Raw genomic sequence first — 22,343 nt, 5'->3', positions numbered from 1 at the left:
CAACTTCATATATTTTTATAAAAATGTAGTACATAAAATTAAAAATTCTAACTTTCAATTACACAACTTATACATCACGAACGGCAATACGAACAAATCAACGACTGACAAGACTGTGGGAAGAATATGTAGCTGGTATCCGGGGCAAGCCGACTACATTCACTGAGAGACACGCTTGGCGTTCCATAGAAATGACCGGCGGCTCAACTTGTCGGCGGCTCAACCGTTCATATCCCATCAGAGAGATGTCAAACATAGCCTAGGGCCTAGGCTATAGTATAGGCCTAGTACTAGGCCTACATAGGCTAGGTTAGAGTGGTGTGTGCACAATGAATACAGCAGACATTTCAACCCCTAGATAGCTAGAAACGCTATCCGAAACCCACTCGAAACCATTTTGGGTCTCTGTTTTGTATGTCTATTTTGTTTTTCAGAAATTGGCTATAATTGCATAATAATATCTACTCTATATCTACTTAATATGTTTTCGAGTGAAATGTCTGAAAAATAATAATTATAGGCTATAATTTCATTTTTTCCCATTAATGTATAGATATTTAATCTACCAGTAATCAAATATTAATTTAAATTTCAGACATTCCAAACCCATCTTCAAACCCAGGACAAGCAAGACAATTGACACAGTTATTTATTACTGTGTCAATTTTAATTTTTTTTCAAAGCCTACAGACAATGCAAAACAGAGGTACTGTACTTAATAACTGTCAGGGATTCGAAACCTACTGGTATAAAAAAATCTAACATCACAGTCGATCACATGATTGAATATCAATCAATATTTTACATTAATTGAAGGAAAAAAAAGATTTTTATTGTTGTTTTTACACTTGACTAGTAGTGCTTCACTAGGCGTGACTGAATTGTATTACAGACATTCCACAAATGACACTGTGTGGTGCAAAATATGGCATGAACAAATTCCCTTTTTAATTCAAAATGTTTTAGTACATATATGCTAGCATTTGAAATGGCTGCAAGATAATAGCAAAAGCTAGAATTTTATTATTGAACAAAATGACATGATTCTAACCAAGTCGCCCCCGTCAAGTCGCCCACTAGCAAAGTCGCCCCCTAGCAAAGGCGCCTCCTAACCAAGTTGCCCCCTAACCAAGTCACCCCCTTGACTAATATTGAATATTATTATTAACCTTTGAAACCATTACTTAGAACTTATTTATCAGATTCGGCCGTGCACTTGTTAAATAAAGAGTATAGGCCTAAATAAAAAAGTATTGTTTGTTTTTACTTCTACTTAGAAAAACACAATACCCTTTAAATATGTAATTCAGTACATTATTGTTAAGATTGACTGTTTACGGAGTAGTTTTAATAGCATAATTTTTAGTTAAGAAGTGTTTTAGGCCTACATTGTTTTATCCTGCAAAATATTCTAAGTTGAAACTTTATTGCTTGGAAGAAATTTAATTTAACTATATCTGTAACTTATCAAGAAAGTTAATTTGTATCTTGGAATAAAGTAATATAATAAATTAATCCTGCATTATAATTATATGTGTACGATTAAACAAGCGTACGATTAAAGTGCACGATTAAACAAATGTACCCATTGCAAGACGATTACACGTTCTAGATAAAAGTGACTAATTGGTTACCGTATTTAAATAATTAATTAATAATTAAATCTGTAGGCATGAATGAAAATAAATTGCTTAAATAGGTATCAAGTTGCCAGTACTAAGTTGCCTAGCAACAATTAATTCTGTGGGAAACGTTTCCAAGTATGGTCCATTGATACTCTTTGGAGAATAAAGACACAAAGTTTTCTATGCCGCCAATTCAAGAAAGAATGTTATCGGAGACGAAGTCTTTGTACGCCGCCAATTCAGGAATGTTATCGGAGACAAGGAAAGAATGTAAAATGCTGAAAATGGCCGACTGGCTTGATCTCTGGAATTCCGATCTCTGTACATGGTAATTGTACGAACATGTGCGATAGTTCAGAAATGTAGTTGTTCCCCGAGTTGTTCGCCTACACAGACACTATAATGTAGGGTTTGTGGCCATGGCCTATACGACATGTTTTATTGTCTATAAATAATTATTTTACATAAGCGTAATACAGACATTGATTATGATCATTAACCTCTGTTGTGTGTTATAACAGTATTATTGCTCGTTAAACCAGGTTGAACTTTAATTCAGTTGGTGAATTCGCATTAGGTGATTTAGATGCACACTTGTTCTGCACGAATGGGCATGTATTGCCCTATCTCATACAAGCGTAACCACGGAAACGTGTATTTCTATTGTTATCTTCTCATTGAAGGGCGTTTACAGTTAAAGTTCTTGATTTTAGGGCGATGTATTTCATGTTTTTTTTTTTTCTAAACTAATATACAAAATCATTGAAAAAAAAAAAACAGAGTCGGTCAACAGCTTGTCAGTGTCAGTCGGAAATTTTGAGTGCTGCTGGACGGGGCATCAATACTATAATGTGATTTTTTGTGGCATTTATATACTTTCTGCTTTAAATCAGTCAATCATAGAACGTATAGACCTAGAAATAATATACAACGAAACATAAAGCATCAAATACTGTAAGCTTTAATAATATTACGAAAAAAATAATAAAATTTGGCAGTATATTAATATTATCAACATTCTTCTTTTCTTTTTCCTCTTCTTCAATATATGCATATTCATGCATCGACACTGTAATATGAAAATAATAAAATCCTTTGGTTTGATTATCAACATATAAATTCGTTTGTTTCAAATAGATAAACCGAAATATATTATGAACATTCGTTTGTTTTAAATTGATAAAACGAAATAGGCTTATATACCATCTAAATCATTAATTATTAACGTACACGGGACTTACACAAACTTAATTAAATCCACTGTTGTTTTGGCAAATTAATGGCAGCATAATAATGCTGCGGCAACCATCTTTCGTGGTTTATAAACGTAATTTAAAAGATACCTATTAGATTTTCATTCATGTGGCCTAATAATTTTTTAACCTACAGTATATTATCATGCAAATTCCATGTTTTTTAACTGGCGGTACGTTAAATTAGGATTTTGAAATTCGGGAGAACTTGAACAAATTCGGGAGACTCCCAACGAATTGGGAGAGTTGGAACCTTGTTACAGAGTGGGTGTTTGCTAACTCGTACACATGCCAACTCATACGCCATGAACTGGTACCCAGGCGAACTCGTACACATGATTAGATTTATACATTATTAATTTGATTATGTACTTTCAATCCAATCCAAATCTAGTTCCCTATTCAGAAGTGCTTTAATTCTCCATACTCCAACAATTCCAATATTGAAAGGCACAATCAAAAAGATGTGTTTTCCATTTGGTTTTAAATTTAATGCAATTCTTTATGCTTTGTACTTTTTAAAATTAATACAAAATATACAAGTTTGACAAATCAGAAATTAAACACATCATTTGGCCTAATTAAAACATGACTTTTGGCGCACCCAATGCATTAATATTGTTAATGCAAGATGTATATTGCGTATATTTTCCCCCAAATTATTTATTGTGATATATTTAATGGTATTTTCTTCTTGTCTATATATGATGTACTGTATGATGTTAGAAAAATAACAAATAAATGGGAATATATATAGTTTTACTATGATTTGTAAATACATACAATGACCATTTCGCTGTTTCAGGCTTCTTTTTAAAAGCTGGAAAAACTCACTACTTCAAAGGCCCATTACCTGTATTACTGTAGTTGCCTGGTAACTACAGTAGGCCTAACTAGAAAAAAATCTGAAACTTTCCCACAACCAAACAGGTTTCCACGGTACTCTTGAAGAAAGCAGACACGGGTCATTCCATGTCAAATCATCCAATGGGTTTAACACGACCAACTCCGATTTTGATGAAAATTGACATACGTGTTGGGTTTGGCGTCAAACGCACAAATCTCAAAATTTTCCAGTCTAGGAAAAACCCCAAAAATTGCTTTTTTTGACAATAAATATATAAGTACTATTAAAAAATTCAGACTGTTAAAAAATACAAATTTTTGGTGTTTTTCCTGGACAAGCAAGTTTTGACTATATATTACTTGCTTATAAGAAATATTACATCTCCAATTTTTTTAAATGTCGTAGCTAACACCCGGGTCCATGATTTACATGAAATAATATTTCACGGCGATGCAATCCACAAGGTCAAATTTGAGGTCAAAAAGAACGTCAAAAGATCATTGACATTAAATATGGTCAATTTTCCAAAGTAGTGGCAGATTTAGATTCCTTGGTTAATTCTCTTTTCAGAAATACCAATTTTATGAATATCGGTCAACCCACTGCTGAGATATTAAGGTTTAAACGTTGGAAGCCACACCCATTTTGGCCAATTATTTCCAAAATATTGATTCGATTTTACTAAAATTTGAGATTTGCACGTTTGATGCCAAACCCAGCATGTAGACCAATTTTCATCAAAATCGGAGTCTGTTGAGTTAAAAAATTTTGGGTGTGTTGACATGGAATGACCCACACATTCTTTCAACACGTGCGATGGCAGTGTCGGTGTCACGTGTGTTTACCTACTGCATATATATCACCATTAACTTTGATTCGTCTGCTATCTGCTGATCATGTTTATAAAATACACAAATAAATGGAAATACAGTAAAATATAGTTTTAATATAATTTATATATTACAAAACTAACTACAAAAAAAAAAGTGAAGGTGTGTAACAGTAACTTCATTGATAGTGTATTTTAAAATTCAGATATAAAAGTATATTTGATTTACAGTAACAAATTAATCAGTACTGCAGCAATTTATGCGTAGGCCTTAATTATGAATACTCGTAATTACAAAATTTTCTCAAAAGTTTCATAGCAATTACTTGCTGTTGGCTATGGCAGCAATTTATTCTTCTTCTATCATGAACATGCTTCGTAGTTAAAATGAAATCAATTGCTAGGCCTTGGTTAGGTGGCTTCTCAGCAAAAGTGTATTTACCTGTACCATAGCAGTGGACCGTATACTGTATAAACAGCAATTGCTGTCTTGTGGTTGATTCAGGAAGTCAGTGACAACTTTCATTCATTCTGTGATGCCTGGAGATTTGCAGGCGATTTGTCACTTGTTCAAATAATACAGGAAATACAACAACACAGTGACATACTGTAGGTATAGGTACAGTAGGAGAATAAGCCATAACTTACAGCGTAGAACTTGGTTCTACCAACTCAATCCTGGGTAAGGAGTGGCTGGAACCAGCGCCGATGTTAAGGCTGTAGTTAGCAACGCCCCTGCCTTAACACTCTGCCACGCGACTCACCTTGAAATTGGGAGGTGGGAGAGGGGGGAGCGTGGTGGGGACTTGATGATTAACAGAGTAGGAGCTAGGTTGCATAATAAGGGGTAGAGTGCAAGCATTTTTTTTGGGCGGGGGTAGTTTGCGCTCTGCACTCCATAGATATGCCATTGCACCAGAACAAGCAGAAGTGTTTAATATGGTTGTTATGTGATTGCTTTAGTGATGTACATATGAAGCAACCAATTGCATTAATTATGCAACTGTATTTAACATTATTATTTTTATTGTTTATCTTCTCCTAAGTAGGCCACAAAATACAATACTATGTTCTATAAACTCACTTTATTAAAATCAAACTTTTGAGTCATTGAGTTATTGATTTAAAAAGTTTGTAAAATTTGATTACCATAAGCTTGCAGTTAGGCCCATTGCTACTTCCTCTGTTCTTGTTAGCATTATATTTTTCTTTTTATTTTTTTAGAAAATAATGACACAGCCACTTCCACCCAGCTATGAACAGTCAACGACGGAGTACGGATATGGCCCTGCTCCAGTCCAACCAACTGCACCCCCTGTAGGCGTATATTCTGACCCAGCTTACCCCCCACAAAGTTATGGTATGTTTATTTTATCTACTTTAACATGATAGCTGCACCTTTGTATAGTTTTTAAATGAAACAGTATTATGTTTACTCTCTTTATGTTTTCTCTTGTTTATTGTTTTTTTCCTCAGCCCTTGTATTGATCATATTTGTTTGGGTGATTATCTAAAGGTTACATCTAAACTTGCCTAAGTCAACTTTGCCTATAACTCAAATAATGTTTATGTTGCACTTATTTAACATGCCAAATCGTTGTGTTTTCCATTAATTAACTAACTGTAAGTCAAATTTTATTTAAGTTGAGCAATTTTTCAATGGCATTTTGGATTCGACTTAGACAAGTTTAACTACATTATAGTTGGAGTGTTGTAAATCTCTGCCACAATCTTGTTATAATGTTCAAGCTTGGTATGTATAAATTACTCTTGTGAGACACTGATCAAAGCTTTACCTTGATTGGTATTTGTGTAAACTATCAACCAATCAGAGAGTGTACGAAAGTGCCGCTTGATAAATGGTCTTTTTCTCTATTTTGCATTTCAAGTTCAAAAGAACATTTATTTCTCAAAAGTAATAATAATGCATATATAAAATAATAAATAACCAGCTGGTGGGGGAGCGAAATCCAGAAAGCGGAGCTTGTACGCATTTGGTGTATACTTTTTGAGCATTGCCCTTCTTCACACAATCCTTCATTCTTTCTAAAATGAAATCCGATTGTTTAATTGTATTAATTGTAAGATTTATGTTTGAAGAAGTATATGTTAATTTGAATTTGCAGTTCTAAGCGTTACTTAGCTGTGCCATCCGGGCCAGCACACGGGTGGCATATTCCAAATTGGTTCTTATAAGTTATTATATACACAGTTAATAGATCATTGGTTTTGATATCGACTTAAAAAATATTCTTTTAGAGGTCCTGCAGATGGTGTTTTTGGTGTTACCTGTATGACAACAAAAAGAGGGTGATGTAATATCCGCAGATTGATTCTTAAAAACATTTCCAACCATAATATGACAATTTGGAGGGTTTCACAATCATTTTTTGACAGAACGTATCAGTTTCACTTTCTTTCATTTCATCTGAATTGCATCCAAGGCTGAATTACATGATACATTTAACAAATTTTAAAACATTAACCAAGCATTAGCACAAGACAAAAAGTAAAAGTAACATTAAAATTGGAAATTCATTTATGGAACAAAATGCTTAGTATTATCTATTAAAGGAGAAGTTTACCGATTTTAAAAATTGATTTAGCATAATTAGGTACTGTACATAATATCCCAGTCTTGAAATTATGAACCTTGTGCGTGTTCGTTACGTAGACTCTAAACTAACTTTGTGATGGCGTGCCAGGTGCATTACTCCATCTAAGCTTAGCGACAGGCTATTTTAATACATATTACTAGGACGATTCTAGATGAGTTCTTTTTATAATTGCTACTATTTGTATTCATATAATATTGAATCGCCCAGGTAGGCAAAGAAATAATTGTAAATCTACAGTAGATGAAAAAGACACTGAACATCAGAGAGTGAAGAAAAAGCAAGAAATATATGCATAATGGCTTAGGAGTACATTAAAAGCCCATTAAATGGTATTACAGTATTTGGAAGATTTTCCCTACATTTGACTCCCTTTTAACCATAAATAACACCAAATAACAGGAATTCTGATGTTCAAACAGGTAGGTTGTTTTATACGCCTGACATACAAAAAGCATCCAAAAATCTTTTTAAACTTGGGGTCGTCTTATAGTATGCGAGAATTATACGTTAGGTTAACATTCCAGCCTTCTCAGCATTCTCATTGCGTTAATGAGGCTAACAGATTAATCGGATGAGGAAGCTTTTTTTAACTGCCAAATCGTCTAAATAAAATCAAATTTATTCTTAGTACCCTGGCAAGAACACAAGTTTAGGAAATAGGTCAGAGGTCAGTAATAGTAACAGAGCATTCTTAACTTTTGGGACAGATACAGCCGTTGTCACAAGGGAAACCCATTTTTTAACACAAGCTGGTGGAGCAATCACCTACCATTACTGCACGTCTGCTGCTGCTCCAGAGGGGAATGGGTTCACAGCTTCATTTTGAGGAAACATTTGCTACAGTACTTTGTTTACTGTATATCGTCCAAATTAATACCATGAATATCGATATCCTCTGAAAAATTATTATAGACCTTTAAATACAAATAATCTTGATAAACCTAAAGAAAAAGTAACACCATAAAACTTTGCATAGCAAACACGATAAATACAATTCTGATCTTTGCAGAAGGCTCTATAAAACTATGGAGCCATTCTGGAGTGCACTTTGCATTGAATATTAGATATTATTTCAATGTTTTCCTTAGTTTATTGTTTAGATTACAATAATACAATATATTGTTTGACATACTATATTATGTAGTTCAATAAACAATTTAGTGTTCAAAGTCATGTGACTTTGGGCATTGAGAGTGTCACACATGCACATGCAACAATCTTGTGAATTGTTTCTTCTGGAAGGCACTCCATGCTGTGGTAAAATACATGAGTTTTACTAATTGCATTTATCAATTGAACAATGCGATAGGTGACGTAGGAGGTCCCCTGTTTTTCACTTCACTCTACTTATAAATTATAGATTTGTTTTCACAGGAGTTTGAAACTGTACATTCGAAAAACATTGTCAAGCCTGTTTAATGTAGTATATGCTACATGTGTGTTATTTTACTTTGTCTGAAAATTAAATTTACTATAATAAAATTTTGAATAATTTAACATCAAATAAAATAAAATACTATGAATGAACATTCATCAAGTTGTATATACTGCACTTGAACTTTTATCTAGTACATGTTGTACAGGTCTCCCTCCAATTAAGGACCATTTTGAGACCAGCATTTCCATGGTCTTTAGCAGCTTTGGTCTCTAATTATAAAAGCAAAATAAAGGACAAATTTTAAATTTGGGACCACACAAAAGTGGTCTTTTTATTGGATTTGGTCAACTACTCAATTTTTTTTATGTATGTATACACATATAAGGCCTGTCTCTTATACACATGGTAACAACCCTGCCTACCCACCCATGGCACAACCAGGTAAGGAATTTCTCACTGCAAGTCTAAATGTCTTTTTATTTTAGTCTACAGCTTGTTGCATCTAACTATCTTGCCACTTTTTTATATTTATTATTTTATGTTATTTTTATTATTTTATATTATTTTTATTATTGGTTTCAGTGATGATTGACATTGGGAATTAAATCTAAATTAAGCATACTGACATCTGGTAGGCATTTTAATAATGATTTTATACATTTTCAACAGACATGTTAAGTCACAACATTTCATGAAACTCATTTGCTGTTGTACTGTAAATAAGACTATTGTACAGTTGTCTTTCCCCAAATCTGACTTTTCATTTTTGTCAAGTATAAATCACATCAGTGAAATAATGTACTGTAGTGATGTTTATCACCATCTTGATCATACAGCCTGCTGTATTTAATAGGAAACTGACCAGCATACATTTACCTTTATACCATTATGGCTCATATTTGTTGAGGCTGCTGACTCAACATTATTCACTTTCAGATTCATTGTCATGAATAATTCATTTGATAAATATCCATAAATTATAAATTTTCTTGGTATTGTGGATTATGAATTATAACTTGTGAATTTTTTAAGATATAATTGTATCAATCATTCATCCATTCATTTCTTGTGTATATAACATTTGACATGGCAGGATACTGTATTGTGTTAGGATTGGATTGGCTGCCAGATTAGCCGACTGAATTTAAAGATTACATTACTAGATAAATTACAAACATGACCATTACATTGTCATCAATTAATTTTTTTTTTAAGGTTAAAAACATGGTTGTTAAAATAAACATTGTGTTCATTACAGAATTCTACTTCAACACTAAATAATATCTAATAATATTAATTACCATAATATTAATAAATAATATTAAAGTCTATTTCATCCAAACAACTGTGTTGACTACAAATTTCTATCAACAACACTTATTAAAATCTCATATAGCATTCTATAACATTAATAAATGATATTAAATAATAGTCAGTTCTAAAATACAATGTTATTTGATTGTCAATTGTCAATCATCTGTTTCTTTTTAATTGTTGTAATGCTAATACATGAATATTCATTATTGCTCATGAATATTTTATCAAGCTTTGATTCACAAAATGCTATATGTATTGCTATTTACACCCTGTCCAAACTATCAAATTTTATTTGACAAAAACATGTGACATGCCTAAATATGGTCATGATGACATCACATCGTGACCATATATAGGTATTTCATGACTATATATGGGCATACAACTGTTTTTTTTTGTAAAATAATGCCATAGTCTGGACAACGCTTTATCTGTAGTTCTTTGCCGTGCCAAATCATTATAATTTTTCACTTCATGTGTTGAAGAAACCCATGATTGTATATGAAGTTATGATTTATTATTTAAAATGTTTGTTTTTTTTGTTTTTTTTTTAAATAATTTTTTAATTATAGCAGTTTTGTAGAAAGCACGTTGTCATACTATTATATTTCATTTACATTTACAGTATGTTTGTATTTATATGAAATAATTAGCATGTAATAGATATGGTATATCAATTTGAATATGAAAAATACAGCTGCCTTGGATTATGATACTTTATGGTCATTCACCACTTTAGTATTGTGCCTCATTGGTGCTATACTGTACTGTACCCATTGGTAGTGTACTGTACTGTACCCCATTGGTGGTGTACTGTACTGTACCCCATTGGTAGTGCACTGTACTGTACCCCATTGGTGGTGTACTGTACTGTACCCCATTGGTAGTGCACTGTACTGTACCCCATTGGTGGTGTACTGTACTGTACCCCATTGGTAGTGTACTGTACTGTACCCCATTGGTGGTGTACTGTACTGTACCCCATTGGTAGTGTACTGTACTGTACCCCATTGGTGGTGTACTGTACTGTACCCCATTGGTGGTGTACTGTACTGTACCCCATTGGTAGTGTACTGTACTGTACCCCATTGGTGGTGTACTGTACTGTACCCCATTGGTGGTGTACTGTAATGTACCCCATTGGTAGTGTGCACTGTACTGTGCCCCATTGGTAGTGTACTGTACTGTACCCCATTGGTGGTATACTGTACTGTACCTCATTGGTGCTATACTGTACTGTGCCCCATTGGTAGTGTACTGTACTCTACCCCATTGGTGGTGTACTGTAATGTGCACCGTTGGTACTGTACTGTGCCTGATTGGTGCAGTACTGTACTCTGCCACATTGGAACTGTACTGTACCTCAGTGGTGTTGTAGTACTGTACTGTGCCTTATTGGTGCCTGTATTGTACTGTGCCTTATTGGTGCTGTATTGTACTGTGCCTCCTATGGGCTGTACCTTTTTTGCCCAGAATCTCCTTAGTACAATACCTCTCTATTTCTGTACTTAATGTGTAACTCATGGTCCTACAATACAATCAATCATTCATTAAAATTTATTCCTGAATAATGTACATATGACATGCACAGATGTAGATACGGTATGGTGGGCGGGGCCACCCCGCCTTGAAGTTTTCCACTTCGACTAAAGCTAATTTCATGGCCTTCCACCCACCCTTATTAACTCACTTTTCTATCCTTAAAATCCATTCTTAGTCTTATTATTATTTACCAATGTTATCACCCACTAACTCTTAAAATGTCTATCATCACTCACCCTTAGTTTTCTACAGCTACCATTCTTCCTAGGCATGTGTACATACTGTATTTATCTGTACTGTTTTTAGTACCTTATAATTTATGTACTTAATTTTTTTTGGTGGTATTATACCTCATTGCTACTGTAACTGTACCACCTTGACATTATAGCTTACTGGTATGTGTTCTTCATTGGTTTGATTGTACTAATAGTTTGTGTACCTCAATACAGAATTTCCTTTGGGAACTCATTATTTAAAAGGAAACTAGGATTCCACCCCTGACATCAAAATTGGGAGACCAAACCTCAAACACTGAAACAACCCCTTCCATGAAAGAGGTTTGCAGAAAGTGGTTCCTGTCCGCACAATTTTAAGAATGCAGGACAGTGTTCTCCCCAGGCCCTTGTGAAGCATCATGGTACAGTATCATGATGCTTGGGATTTCCCCATGGTACTTGACAGTTGGCCATTATTCTTGGAACATTTTCCATGATGCTTTTATCAGGGTACAGTTAAATTATTTAAAACTGTTCCCTGCTTTTATATATTCTTATAAAGTGCAATTTAGGACATTTCAATGCCTCGTAAATTTTTATTGAAAATACCTTGTGTCAGTCCCAACTATAGTGGGCTTAACACTTACCATGATTCTTGCCCATGATGCTAGGGAGAACACTGCAGGAAGTTAAATCTAATTATGATTTCCAGGTTTTATGGTTGAATAGTAAAGTAGAGTAATTTTTCCTAATAAAAAAAAATATGAATGAATAAACAGGATTTTGTTAACTGTAGTCTGGATACTCTGTTAATTTGAATTAGCTTCCTAAAAGAACATTCCACTTAAGATTTTATCATTAAAATATTAATTCTAGAACATTTGATTTATGATATTGAATTAATGGGACAGACAGGCTGACTCGCTGTCCAGTTTTGAACAAACAGGCTACATGTTTAAAAATGTAATGCTAAGATGGTAAGGATAACTAACAATTTTAAATAATTTAGTATTGTTGCTGTTGCTTAAATCATAGTGTTCAAACAGGCTATGTTAACTAAGCTACAATCGTTAAATAAGCCAATTTGAAAGGTTTATCATTACTATTGTAACTAGTACTAACAAAATAGATTGCGTTTATTAAAGAACATATTAAAATGCTAAGATCAGAAAGTGGTAAGTTAAATTGCATAACTTAAAAATATTAAATAATTGAATATTGTTGCTGTTGCATAATTATAATGTTTAAACAGGCTATAGTAACTAAGCTTCAGTACAGTATAAGCTTTAGATAAGCAAATTACAGGGTGGGAAATGTACTAATGTAGTACTAACAAAATAGATTACTCTTCTCTAAGAACATACTAAAATAATAAGAGCAGAAGGTGGTACATTTCGCATAACTAAACATTTTAAATAGTTTAATAATTTTGCTGTTGCTTAAATTATAATGTTCAAACAGCCAACAGTGACTAAGCTATAAGCTAAGCCAATTACAGGGTTGGAAAGTTTTATCATTATTGTTACTAGTACTAACAGAATAGATTTCTCTTATCTAATAACATACTACAATGATCAGCTCAGAAGGTGGTATAGTTTGCATTACTAAATAATATTAAATAATTTTAATATTGTTGCTGTTGCTTAAATCATAATGTTCAAACAGGCTACAGTAACTAAGGTACATACAAGCTTTAAGTTTAAAGCCAATTAAAGAGTTGGAAAGGTTTATCATTGTTACTAGTACTAACAGAATAGATTTCTCTTATCTAATAACATACTAAAATGTTATGATTTATGATTAATTTAGTATTATTGCCACTGTTGTTGTCATAAATCATAATATTGTATTCTTAATTTAAGATAAGAATATTACAATGGGAGCAACAGCAACACTTTGGGGTTTACATAACAAAGAAAATATAGTATGATGAAAGAGCAACTACAGTGGTTGATTTAGGAGGGGGAAGCAAAACGGTCCTTCCCCTCCCCCTAATTTTTTCAATATTATAACAAAATTGAGTAAAAAGGAAAGTTATAATTAAATTTATGTCTGAAAATGAGAGTGGCATTTCCAAATCTTCTGTGAAGTTTCCTCCCTGGTCTCCCTCAATTTAAAATTCCTGGAACCGCCACTGAACAACGCCTCTGCATTTTACATGAACAAAAGACGAGAGATGTATCAGATAAATGAAACTAAATCATAATAAAATGTATAGCTCACAGTTTCATTGTGCTGAATTATGTATGGGCATGGTCCGTGACTATAGACTGCAGCAACTGTATTGCATTGATCTTCCACTTTTAATCCCATGCCTGAAAAAGACTTGGCCCTGCGAACATAACCCTGGTGGAGGGTTGTAGACCGGCACTTATTTTATCTCTCTGAGAACAATAGTTATGTGACGGTGACAGTCTGTGTGAATTTTATAATACGTGCAACAGAGTTCTAAAGATTGCTTAAATCTGTAAATTTAAGATTTTGGAAGTGCGTAAAAAGTTGCAGGACTTACAATGTTACAAGAGAAAGCGTAAATGAAGGTAGAATCAGTGCATTGAGAAAGAATATGACACAGATGATGCGCTTGAAATTTTACATTAATATAAGTTTGTTTGTTTTTTTTTTAATTGTGTATTAAGGCTCAACAGCTTACCCAGAAGCTACCAGCTATACTCAACCTCTTGCAGCTTCAGCCTCTCCGCGAGATAATGGAGAAAGCGGTGGCTTCACTGCTAAATTCAATGAAAAAAATGTTAGACGGTTGTTTATTCGCAAGGTAGGACTAAAAAATTTGCAATTACAAGTGTGAAAGTGCCATTTTCTGCCATCCATCCATTGATTTTCTTGTCTCAGCCCCATACATGGTTGTTGGCTTAGGTGGTCTAGATCTTCAATCTGTAAAAGTCCCTCCCTGGATCCAGGGGTGGATTTAGGGGCAGGGGAAGGGGGAGTTTTGGAAAGGCAAAAAAAAAAATGAAAGAAAAAGAAATAATTGATCTCCTAAAGTGCTTCAGAGGTTATTTTCGGGCGTCTAGAAAACAAAAATTTCTCGGGGAAATCCCCCGGACACATCTAGATGTGTATAAGAGACAGGATGATAACAGTGCTTCTGCTGCAGGTGCTAACATTTTATTCAATGGACTTTTTTGTTATTAGTTAGTTTTTATTTTATTTTTTGCAGGTTTACATAACCCTAAGCGTCCAACTGCTGGTGACCTTTGGGATAACAGCAATCGTGTACTTCATGTGAGTGATAAATTAAATTATTATTACTGTACCTCATAAATGTTAATTAGGTACTTTAGCGCCATTGATTCTCTCCACCCGGGAGTATGGTACCTGGTACGGTTAAATGCCAAAATGCGCTGATGTAGCTGCTGCAGCATTATGGAATACTCCGCCAGGGAGCTTGAGTTTGTGTTCCATAGGCGTTTAATCCAATGACCAGGGCAGTGATAATGTGAAACACATAGAGGGCTTAACAGTATGCGCTATATAAGTCTGCCGTCATTATTATTATTATTATTATTATTATTGTTATTATTTTTACCTCATATTCTATCCTGTTTGGATTATTGTAAGTTAATTCACTATATAGTGGTTTATTTCATATTGCTACATCTTTCATTTCGTATCTTTCATTTCATAGGCGTTTAATCCAATGACCAGGGTAGTGATAATGTGAAACACGTAGAGGGCTTAACATTATGCGCTATATAAGTCTGCCGTCATTATTATTATTATTATTATTATTATTATTATTATTATTATTATTATTATTATTATTTATTATTATTATTATTTTTACCTCATATTCTATCCTGTTTGGATTATTGTAAGTTAATTCACTATATAGTGGTTTATTTCATATTGCTACATCTTTCATTTTGTAGCTAAAATAATTATTTGCAACCTTTTTAACCCACAACTCAAATTAAATGTCAAGTATTCACTTGTCATACCTGAAGTAGAAAAGTTTTGATGGTACAGGTATATTATTGAAAATGAAGCTATTGATCTAAACTATACTATCTATACAACTATACTGTATATGCCACACTACTGTAATTCTGAATTTGTTTGTCGTTCTTATAAAGTAAATTCTCGACAATGTAAAGAGATTATGCAACCTATAAAATTTTTCCATGACCCAAAATTGGGTCGCTACCCATATTTTGTAGAATGGTTGTTTGCACATGTATTGACTGTTATTCGTTTCTTTTACAGTAAGCCAGTCAAAGATTGGGTGCGAACTGATGGAGCATGGATGTACTACCTGGCATAGTAAGTAACAAAAGTATTATTTTAAAAGGTTGAAAGTTATGCATTTATTCTGTGCAAAATACTGTTGGGTCTCTATGCGCAGAAACAAGTAAATATATGTAATTCGAAAAATATGGAAGGGAGAACTCCAAGCCAGCACCCAAACTGCATTATGGGGATACGTCCTCGTCACTGACGAGGGATCTGTGACCCTTTCTATGTGTCTGTAAATGTATTTTGCTTATAATTACATCATTTTTAAATAAGCTGGGTGTTTGGCTGAGAGGTAATGTTACTGCTAATGGCAAAGTAGACCCTTGTTCATAGGGGCGTCTTTGAATTGGAGTTCTGAGCGGGTTGGCTACTTGAATAACCCTCACTTTTAGAGTTTGGCGGGTAAGGACTATGTGTCCCTATGTATTTTCTATATGTTTTAGTTAAGTCAGGTGGTGCTGCACTCGTGTGTCCCCAGCGGTTTACATCAAATTTCAAATTTTCAAGCTGAGGACAAATAAAAAATTATTATTGTTATTTTACTGACAACATTTTTAAATTATTGGAATTCACAGTCCCCAAATTACATGAAATTTAACCGTTAAAGGAGATTTGATCATGGAAAAACAAATCTCCAGGTTTACTCATTTCTTCACTAAAATAGTTTCTTTGACAACCTCCCCACTCCTACCAGGTATTTAAGTAGATTCAAGCCTACCACCCCCCCCCCCAACTTCCCTTCATACATTTTTGAAGTTTAAAAAAAGAATAGGGAAAAATATAAATTAAATTGAAATTCATGTTTGAGAATGCTATTTCCAGCCATCTAAAGATGCCCCAACCATGGTACTTTTGTCTTCCCACGTGGGCACCTCTATTTTGAATTGCTGTATCTGCAATTCTGGGTGTGATAAATTATAGCCTTTCCATCGCATTCAACTTGGAATACCTGTTTATACAATTTTATATTGCAGATTGAATTAAATATTAAAAAACATAATTAAATAATGATAAATTACTTTTGCTTACCTTGCAGCGCGGTTTTCTTGGTGACGTACATAACACTCGTATGTTGCCCCACTTTCCGTCGAAAGAGTCCTCAAAATATTGTTGCACTCAGTGTCTTCGTAAGTGAGATTTTTTTTTTAACATTTAATATTTTTAACAAATTATCAGGATTGTTAATAACCAACACGTCGTAAGTTAAGAATACATAATAATTAAAATGTAACATAAAAGGAATCAGGAAAAAATTTAAAGAACTCAGCCTCAAAATGGACACAAACACAGGAACTATTAATATTAAAATTTTTACTTTGGAATCAGTCATCATTTTCATCATCTTCCATCATTTTCATTATCATCATTATCATCTCCTATGCTATAAAGCGATAGCAACCTTTGCAATGGCCTCTGCATGTGCATCTGTGAAGCTGATGCCATCAAACTCATCACAAATTTTGTGAACAAGCAAACTTAAATTTCCAAACACCTGTTGGTTATGAATTTTTGCATACATGTAGTGTTGGTCATGTAATTGTTCCCTATTGCTTGAAAATATTATTAGATTAATATTAAGGCAATTCACAAGCACTGTATTACTGCCTCCATCTAAGATTCTCAATAAGCTGACATCAATTGTACAGTGAATTATTTAATGTCTATTTTGATAAAAGCCACATTCAGTTGGCAGACCTCTAAAAATGAAGTCTGGTCTTCTTCATCATCATCATCATCATCACCACCATATCATTTCCATTTATTGTTTTTATTTTATATAATACTTTTTATTTATTAACAACAACAATTTTAAATATTAAACAATTTATGTATACATTCGATGGTTTCTTTCAGACGCTGGCATTGTCCTACATGGTGGCAATGATTACCACGTAAGTAATTCTTTACCAAATAAATATTTTGAAAATCTTATATCATTAATTTGTCCATAGACACGATTACGTTTTTGGACTGGGGCCGAGTAGACTTCGGGCTTAGTTGATCTGGGGCTTCAATTGACCTGTATCTACAGAATATATAAAGTAAATCAATGCCGAGCCCCAGGGCTCTGGAGCTTAACTCAGTTTCAGGTACAGTGAAATGAATAAGAGTATGATGCTCTACCCATTGATACAGCTGGGTAGACTGAAGCAATGTAGATAAAGTGCCTTGCTTATTAACAGTGGCGTATCTAGGGGGTGCACAGGGGGTGCATGCCCCCCCCCCAAATAACTTGCACCCCCAATCAACTACAATCACCTTATTTTACAAATTAATGCTCCTCAACTGATCATCGATCCCCCGCATTTCACCTTCAGGCCCTCCAGAGGCGGATTTAGGGGATTAAGCCCCCCCCCCCCTTTGGGAGGTAAAAAAAGAAAAAAAAATAAAAAAAAAAAAAAAGAAAGAAAAAAATGATAGCCCACAACGCCTAAAATGTTATTTTCGGGCGTCTAGAACACAAAAATTTCGCGGGGCATGCCCCCGGAACCCCTAGGACATTTTTGTCTCAATCAGCCCAAATTTCGGCCTCCCCTTTCGGCCCCCCCCTTTTGGACATCTCTGGATCCGCCCCTGCCCTCCCTCCATCAGCACCCCAATTTCAAGCTTCTAGATACGGCACTGCTTATTAAAGTACACAAGTGAAATGCACAATGAAGGATTGAAAGCCCTTCTGACCAAAACAAGAATATTTAGTTTTTAATATCAACATTCTCCACATTATAAGCTTTAAAATGATGGCTCATAAATACTAGAATCAACTTTATTTTGCCGAAGTTATGAGTAAAATTATTACGGCTTATCTGTACTAAAGTATACAATACTGCCACATTCTTATGCTAATTACTCACTTTGACATTTAGCGACTGTGGTTTTGGGATGTCATAGAGTTAGTGGCTTAGCTCAGTCAGCTAAACTGGTGGTAGCCACTGTGTGTGCGTTGAGTCTGAGAGATCTCTAGGTCCCCGGTTCAATTTCCATCGCTGTTCTCCTTATGTTTCAGCTGGAGAGCTGAAATGCAAATTACGATAGCACACTGTATTTCAGATGAGATGTCTAAGCCACTGGTCATATGTACATTATGGGCCCATGTGCATGTTAAAGAACACAGTACACTCTTCAGAAAAGAGTAGAAGATTGTCTCTCGGTGTACTACCCATCAACCACCAGAAGGACCCCACTCGAAATAAGTCTTTTTAGACTTTCTTGGGTTATCCTTGGTGTTTTAACCAAATATATCCATTCCATTCCATATAAAAGTTTATGCTATTATAAAAATATGTAATTTAATAGCATTTAATTTATATTCAAATTGTTTTTCAGATTCTATGACATTGAATCCGTATTGATTGCCTTTGGAATCACTTGTGTATGTTACTTCCTACTTTTTAAAATTTTAGTATATAATATAAATCATGATATAATAGAGGTAAAATATAAACCGTTTTGTGGCTATAATTACATATATAAATTTTAAACGTTAAAGAAGAGGAATCTGCGAGTACGAAAAAAGAAGTTCCCTCAACCGGAATTTAAACATGGGACCTTCTTCTGTTTATGCAGATTTCTTAATTAACTGGGCCATTGAGCCTTTGTTGGAAATTTCAAATCCGATTTTTAAGCAACTAATTCCTCACACTGTTGTACATGCTTTAGTAGGACAGCACTAGTCCTTGATACATAGCAAATTAGAGATCAGGAGAATGTGCTTGTCACCTGTTGACTTTTTTTCTTCACTGTATTTGAAGTGGGAAATTTGTTGAATATTAAAAATAAGTGGATGAAATAAAACTCATAACGTTTGTATTTTTCATCCATGTTCAGGGCATCACTATTGGTGTGACGATCTTCTCCATGCAGACAAAATTTGACTTCACTCTGTGTGGAGGATTTCTGTTTATGTTTAGTTTGTCTCTCTTTATTTTTGGATTCATTGCCATTTTCACCTACAGTCAGGTTAGTAAACAGCTTCTATTACAAGAATTGTGTTTTAAATATAAATATTTCGGCATTTAACAGAAATATAATTAGATGAAATTGGTAGGGGCTGCTGAGGATAAACAAAGTATAAATTGTCATCTGAAGATTTGTCAATTCAGATAAGGCTACCCACTTCCATAAAATAATAAAATACAAATTCACTTTAGTTTATAGACACCTTGTATTATGTCATAGGTTCTTAACTATCAGCCTGCAATCACTCCATAAATTACTCTGTGCTGTCTGAATACTGAACAATATGCAGGCTGTGTATGATGTGCAATTTCGTTTTTTTTTTACTCGAGGATAAAAAAAAAAAATCCTTGACCTTGTCCTTTGACCTTTTCTTACCAAAAGTTAATCAATGTACCATTCCACATGCTTATGGTCAAACTCATTCGCTTTTCGCGAATAAATTTTCCTAGACAAAACTGGCTTCATTACTCTTAACGTATGTCATGCATTTCTTTGTCTTTCCATTAGATCTTGTACACTGTTTATGCCTGGCTTGGAGCTGTTCTTTTCAGTTTGGTAGGTTCCCTTTGTTATCATAACTGCTTTATACGATATGAAATAAAAAGTTTGTTTTTTGTTATTGTATTGTTCCATTATAGGACTGGAAATTTGTTGTTGTTACCATTGTTGGCTGATATTATGTATATAATGATGATGATGATGCTAATGCACATGGGTCCCTAGTCTCCTGCAATTTGGGACGGCCTCCTGCATTCTGCAACCGGACAAGAATCTCCCGGAAAATAGCCAATTTCCTGCAAATTAATGGACCATTCCTGGCAAAATTTCACTAAAAAAGAATTTTTTTAAAGAAAAAAATGCATACAATGGAAAAATTTTGGCATAAATTTTAGTTTTACGTAAAAGAATTCAGTTGTTGTAGATCGCATCCGCTGGAGAGCTCTCGCTTTTATGTATACTTTATACAGTCAATAAAGTGCGCTCTCTCTATATGAAATTAGTTTTTGTACTTCGCACATCGCACAATGCGGTCGATCGAGTAGGCCTGAGATATGTTTATTTAATTGTCAAAATCTCGGTCAGAATCATTTTTTTATCAGATTTGAAATAATTCCTAAAAAATATTATATTTCATAAGTGTCAATACTAGCAACGGAAAATATCATGTCGACCGTTTTTATGTGTGATAACAGAACCTAAATCGAGGTAAGGCTAGGCCTAGCCTAGCAGTGTTGGATAGGGTAATGTTTCCGCAATTTAATCTGCATGTTTATACTTACTGTATTACCCCTTTATTATCATTTGTTCCACGGAAGTCAGTGTAGATTGATATCACCATACTGTAAGTAGCAAAACAAAATTAGATGTGCTATGACTTCTTCCAACTTGGGACCCCTGCTAATAAATTGAGTGACAATTATAATATTTATCATTTTGGTAACTCCCCATATGTAAACAAAATACACTAGAGTGAAACATAAACATTTTGGTGTTGTTTTTTTTTTTCTAAGTTCTTGGCCTATGACACTCAGTTGATAATGGGAGGCAAACGCTACGAGCTTGATCCTGAGGAATACATATATGGCGCCCTCTGTCTCTACATTGACATCGTCTACATCTTTATCTTCATCCTGTCCATTGTTGGAGGGAAAAACTGAGCTTCATAGTTTGGAAGCAAATATCAGTGACAGGCGTTGATTTCAGTGGTTATGACATAAGAGAATATATAATTATTGTTTGGTATTTTTAAGGTAGTGTCTCTGTATAATATTTTTGAAACCTGCATATTATAGTTTTCGAAATGCAAAGTTATTGCACATTTTTGGGAGATACGCAAGTGCATGAGACCATGCTGATTTCCAGTTTACTCCCCCCAACACCTGATATAGGTGCATAGATACACAAATAAATAGCGAAATAGTTGGTGTGCACAGATAAGAACATGCTTATAATTTAAGATATACGTATTCTCGATTTTACTGTTATTGTTGTTGATACTACATTGATATCCTTTTATATATACTGAATAGCCTTGTTTTTCTGGTCAGTTTTTATTTTCTTTCTATATATGTGCGGTGAAGTGTATAGAACTCCATTACTGTACAGTATACCTTAATATAATGAAGCTATACTAACAAAGAATATTGTATACATGGTATTAAGAAATCATCTTTCCATGCATTTTTGCATGCTTGATATTTATATTAATATTTATATTAATCACATGGTTTACTAAAAAGTAATTAAAAGAATCTTGATGCATTTTATCAATTATGGTGATATTAAACTGATTATTAGGTTTCTATTTTTCACATTTCAATAATAATATCTTATATCAGGAAAATATAAATTTGAAATGAAGAAATTAACAGTAAGAACTTTAGTTTGAAGTAAAGTTCTGTTTACACCATCAAGTTTTATATGATCGATTTGTGCAATATGCCATATATGGGCATGATGACACCATGCCTACCTACCTACAAGACAGCAACATACATCATCTGC

The 22,343-nt window shown here is 33.9% G+C and overlaps 1 protein-coding gene across 2 annotated transcripts; it reads left to right on the top strand.

Annotated features, from left to right (window-relative positions):
- Positions 1-590: 590 nt before the first annotated feature.
- LOC117116892 (protein lifeguard 1-like) lies at positions 591-21,645 on the top strand. Of its 2 annotated transcripts, XM_033261013.1 has the most exons (12): positions 591-706; positions 5,779-5,911; positions 8,953-8,991; positions 14,264-14,400; positions 14,806-14,870; positions 15,852-15,908; positions 16,918-17,008; positions 17,736-17,773; positions 19,206-19,251; positions 19,707-19,838; positions 20,346-20,393; positions 21,350-21,645. In XM_033261013.1, the coding sequence occupies exons 2-12, from the start codon at positions 5,785-5,787 to the stop codon at positions 21,494-21,496; spliced, it is 927 nt and encodes a 308-aa protein (XP_033116904.1). In that variant the 5' UTR covers positions 591-706; positions 5,779-5,784; the 3' UTR covers positions 21,497-21,645. The 2 variants fall into 2 exon arrangements, with proteins under 2 accessions (XP_033116904.1, XP_033116905.1); XM_033261014.1 differs by lacking the exon at positions 8,953-8,991 and having other exon boundaries at positions 5,779-5,914.
- Positions 21,646-22,343: the final 698 nt, after the last annotated feature.

This window comes from Anneissia japonica, unplaced genomic scaffold (assembly GCF_011630105.1).
Source record: "Anneissia japonica isolate Jap-2015-1 unplaced genomic scaffold, ASM1163010v1 scaffold1302_len1884557_cov193, whole genome shotgun sequence".
In the NCBI taxonomy this organism is placed as follows: domain Eukaryota; kingdom Metazoa; phylum Echinodermata; class Crinoidea; order Comatulida; family Comatulidae; genus Anneissia; species Anneissia japonica.
The sequence above is the reverse complement of the archived record's forward strand: the minus strand, read 5'-3'. Positions and strand labels throughout refer to the sequence as shown.

What these genes read in the sequence shown, in the direction of transcription:
- LOC117116892 (XM_033261013.1), top strand. Translation starts at nt 5,785, where the DNA reads ATGACACAGCCACTTCCACCCAGCTATGAACAGTCAACGACGGAGTAC. An exon ending in CCATTTTCACCTACAGTCAG is followed by an intron (nt 19,839 to 20,345) that starts GTTAGTAAACAG and finishes TCTTTCCATTAG; the next exon opens with ATCTTGTACACTGTTTATGC. An exon ending in GAGCTGTTCTTTTCAGTTTG is followed by an intron (nt 20,394 to 21,349) that starts GTAGGTTCCCTT and finishes TTTTTTTCTAAG; the next exon opens with TTCTTGGCCTATGACACTCA.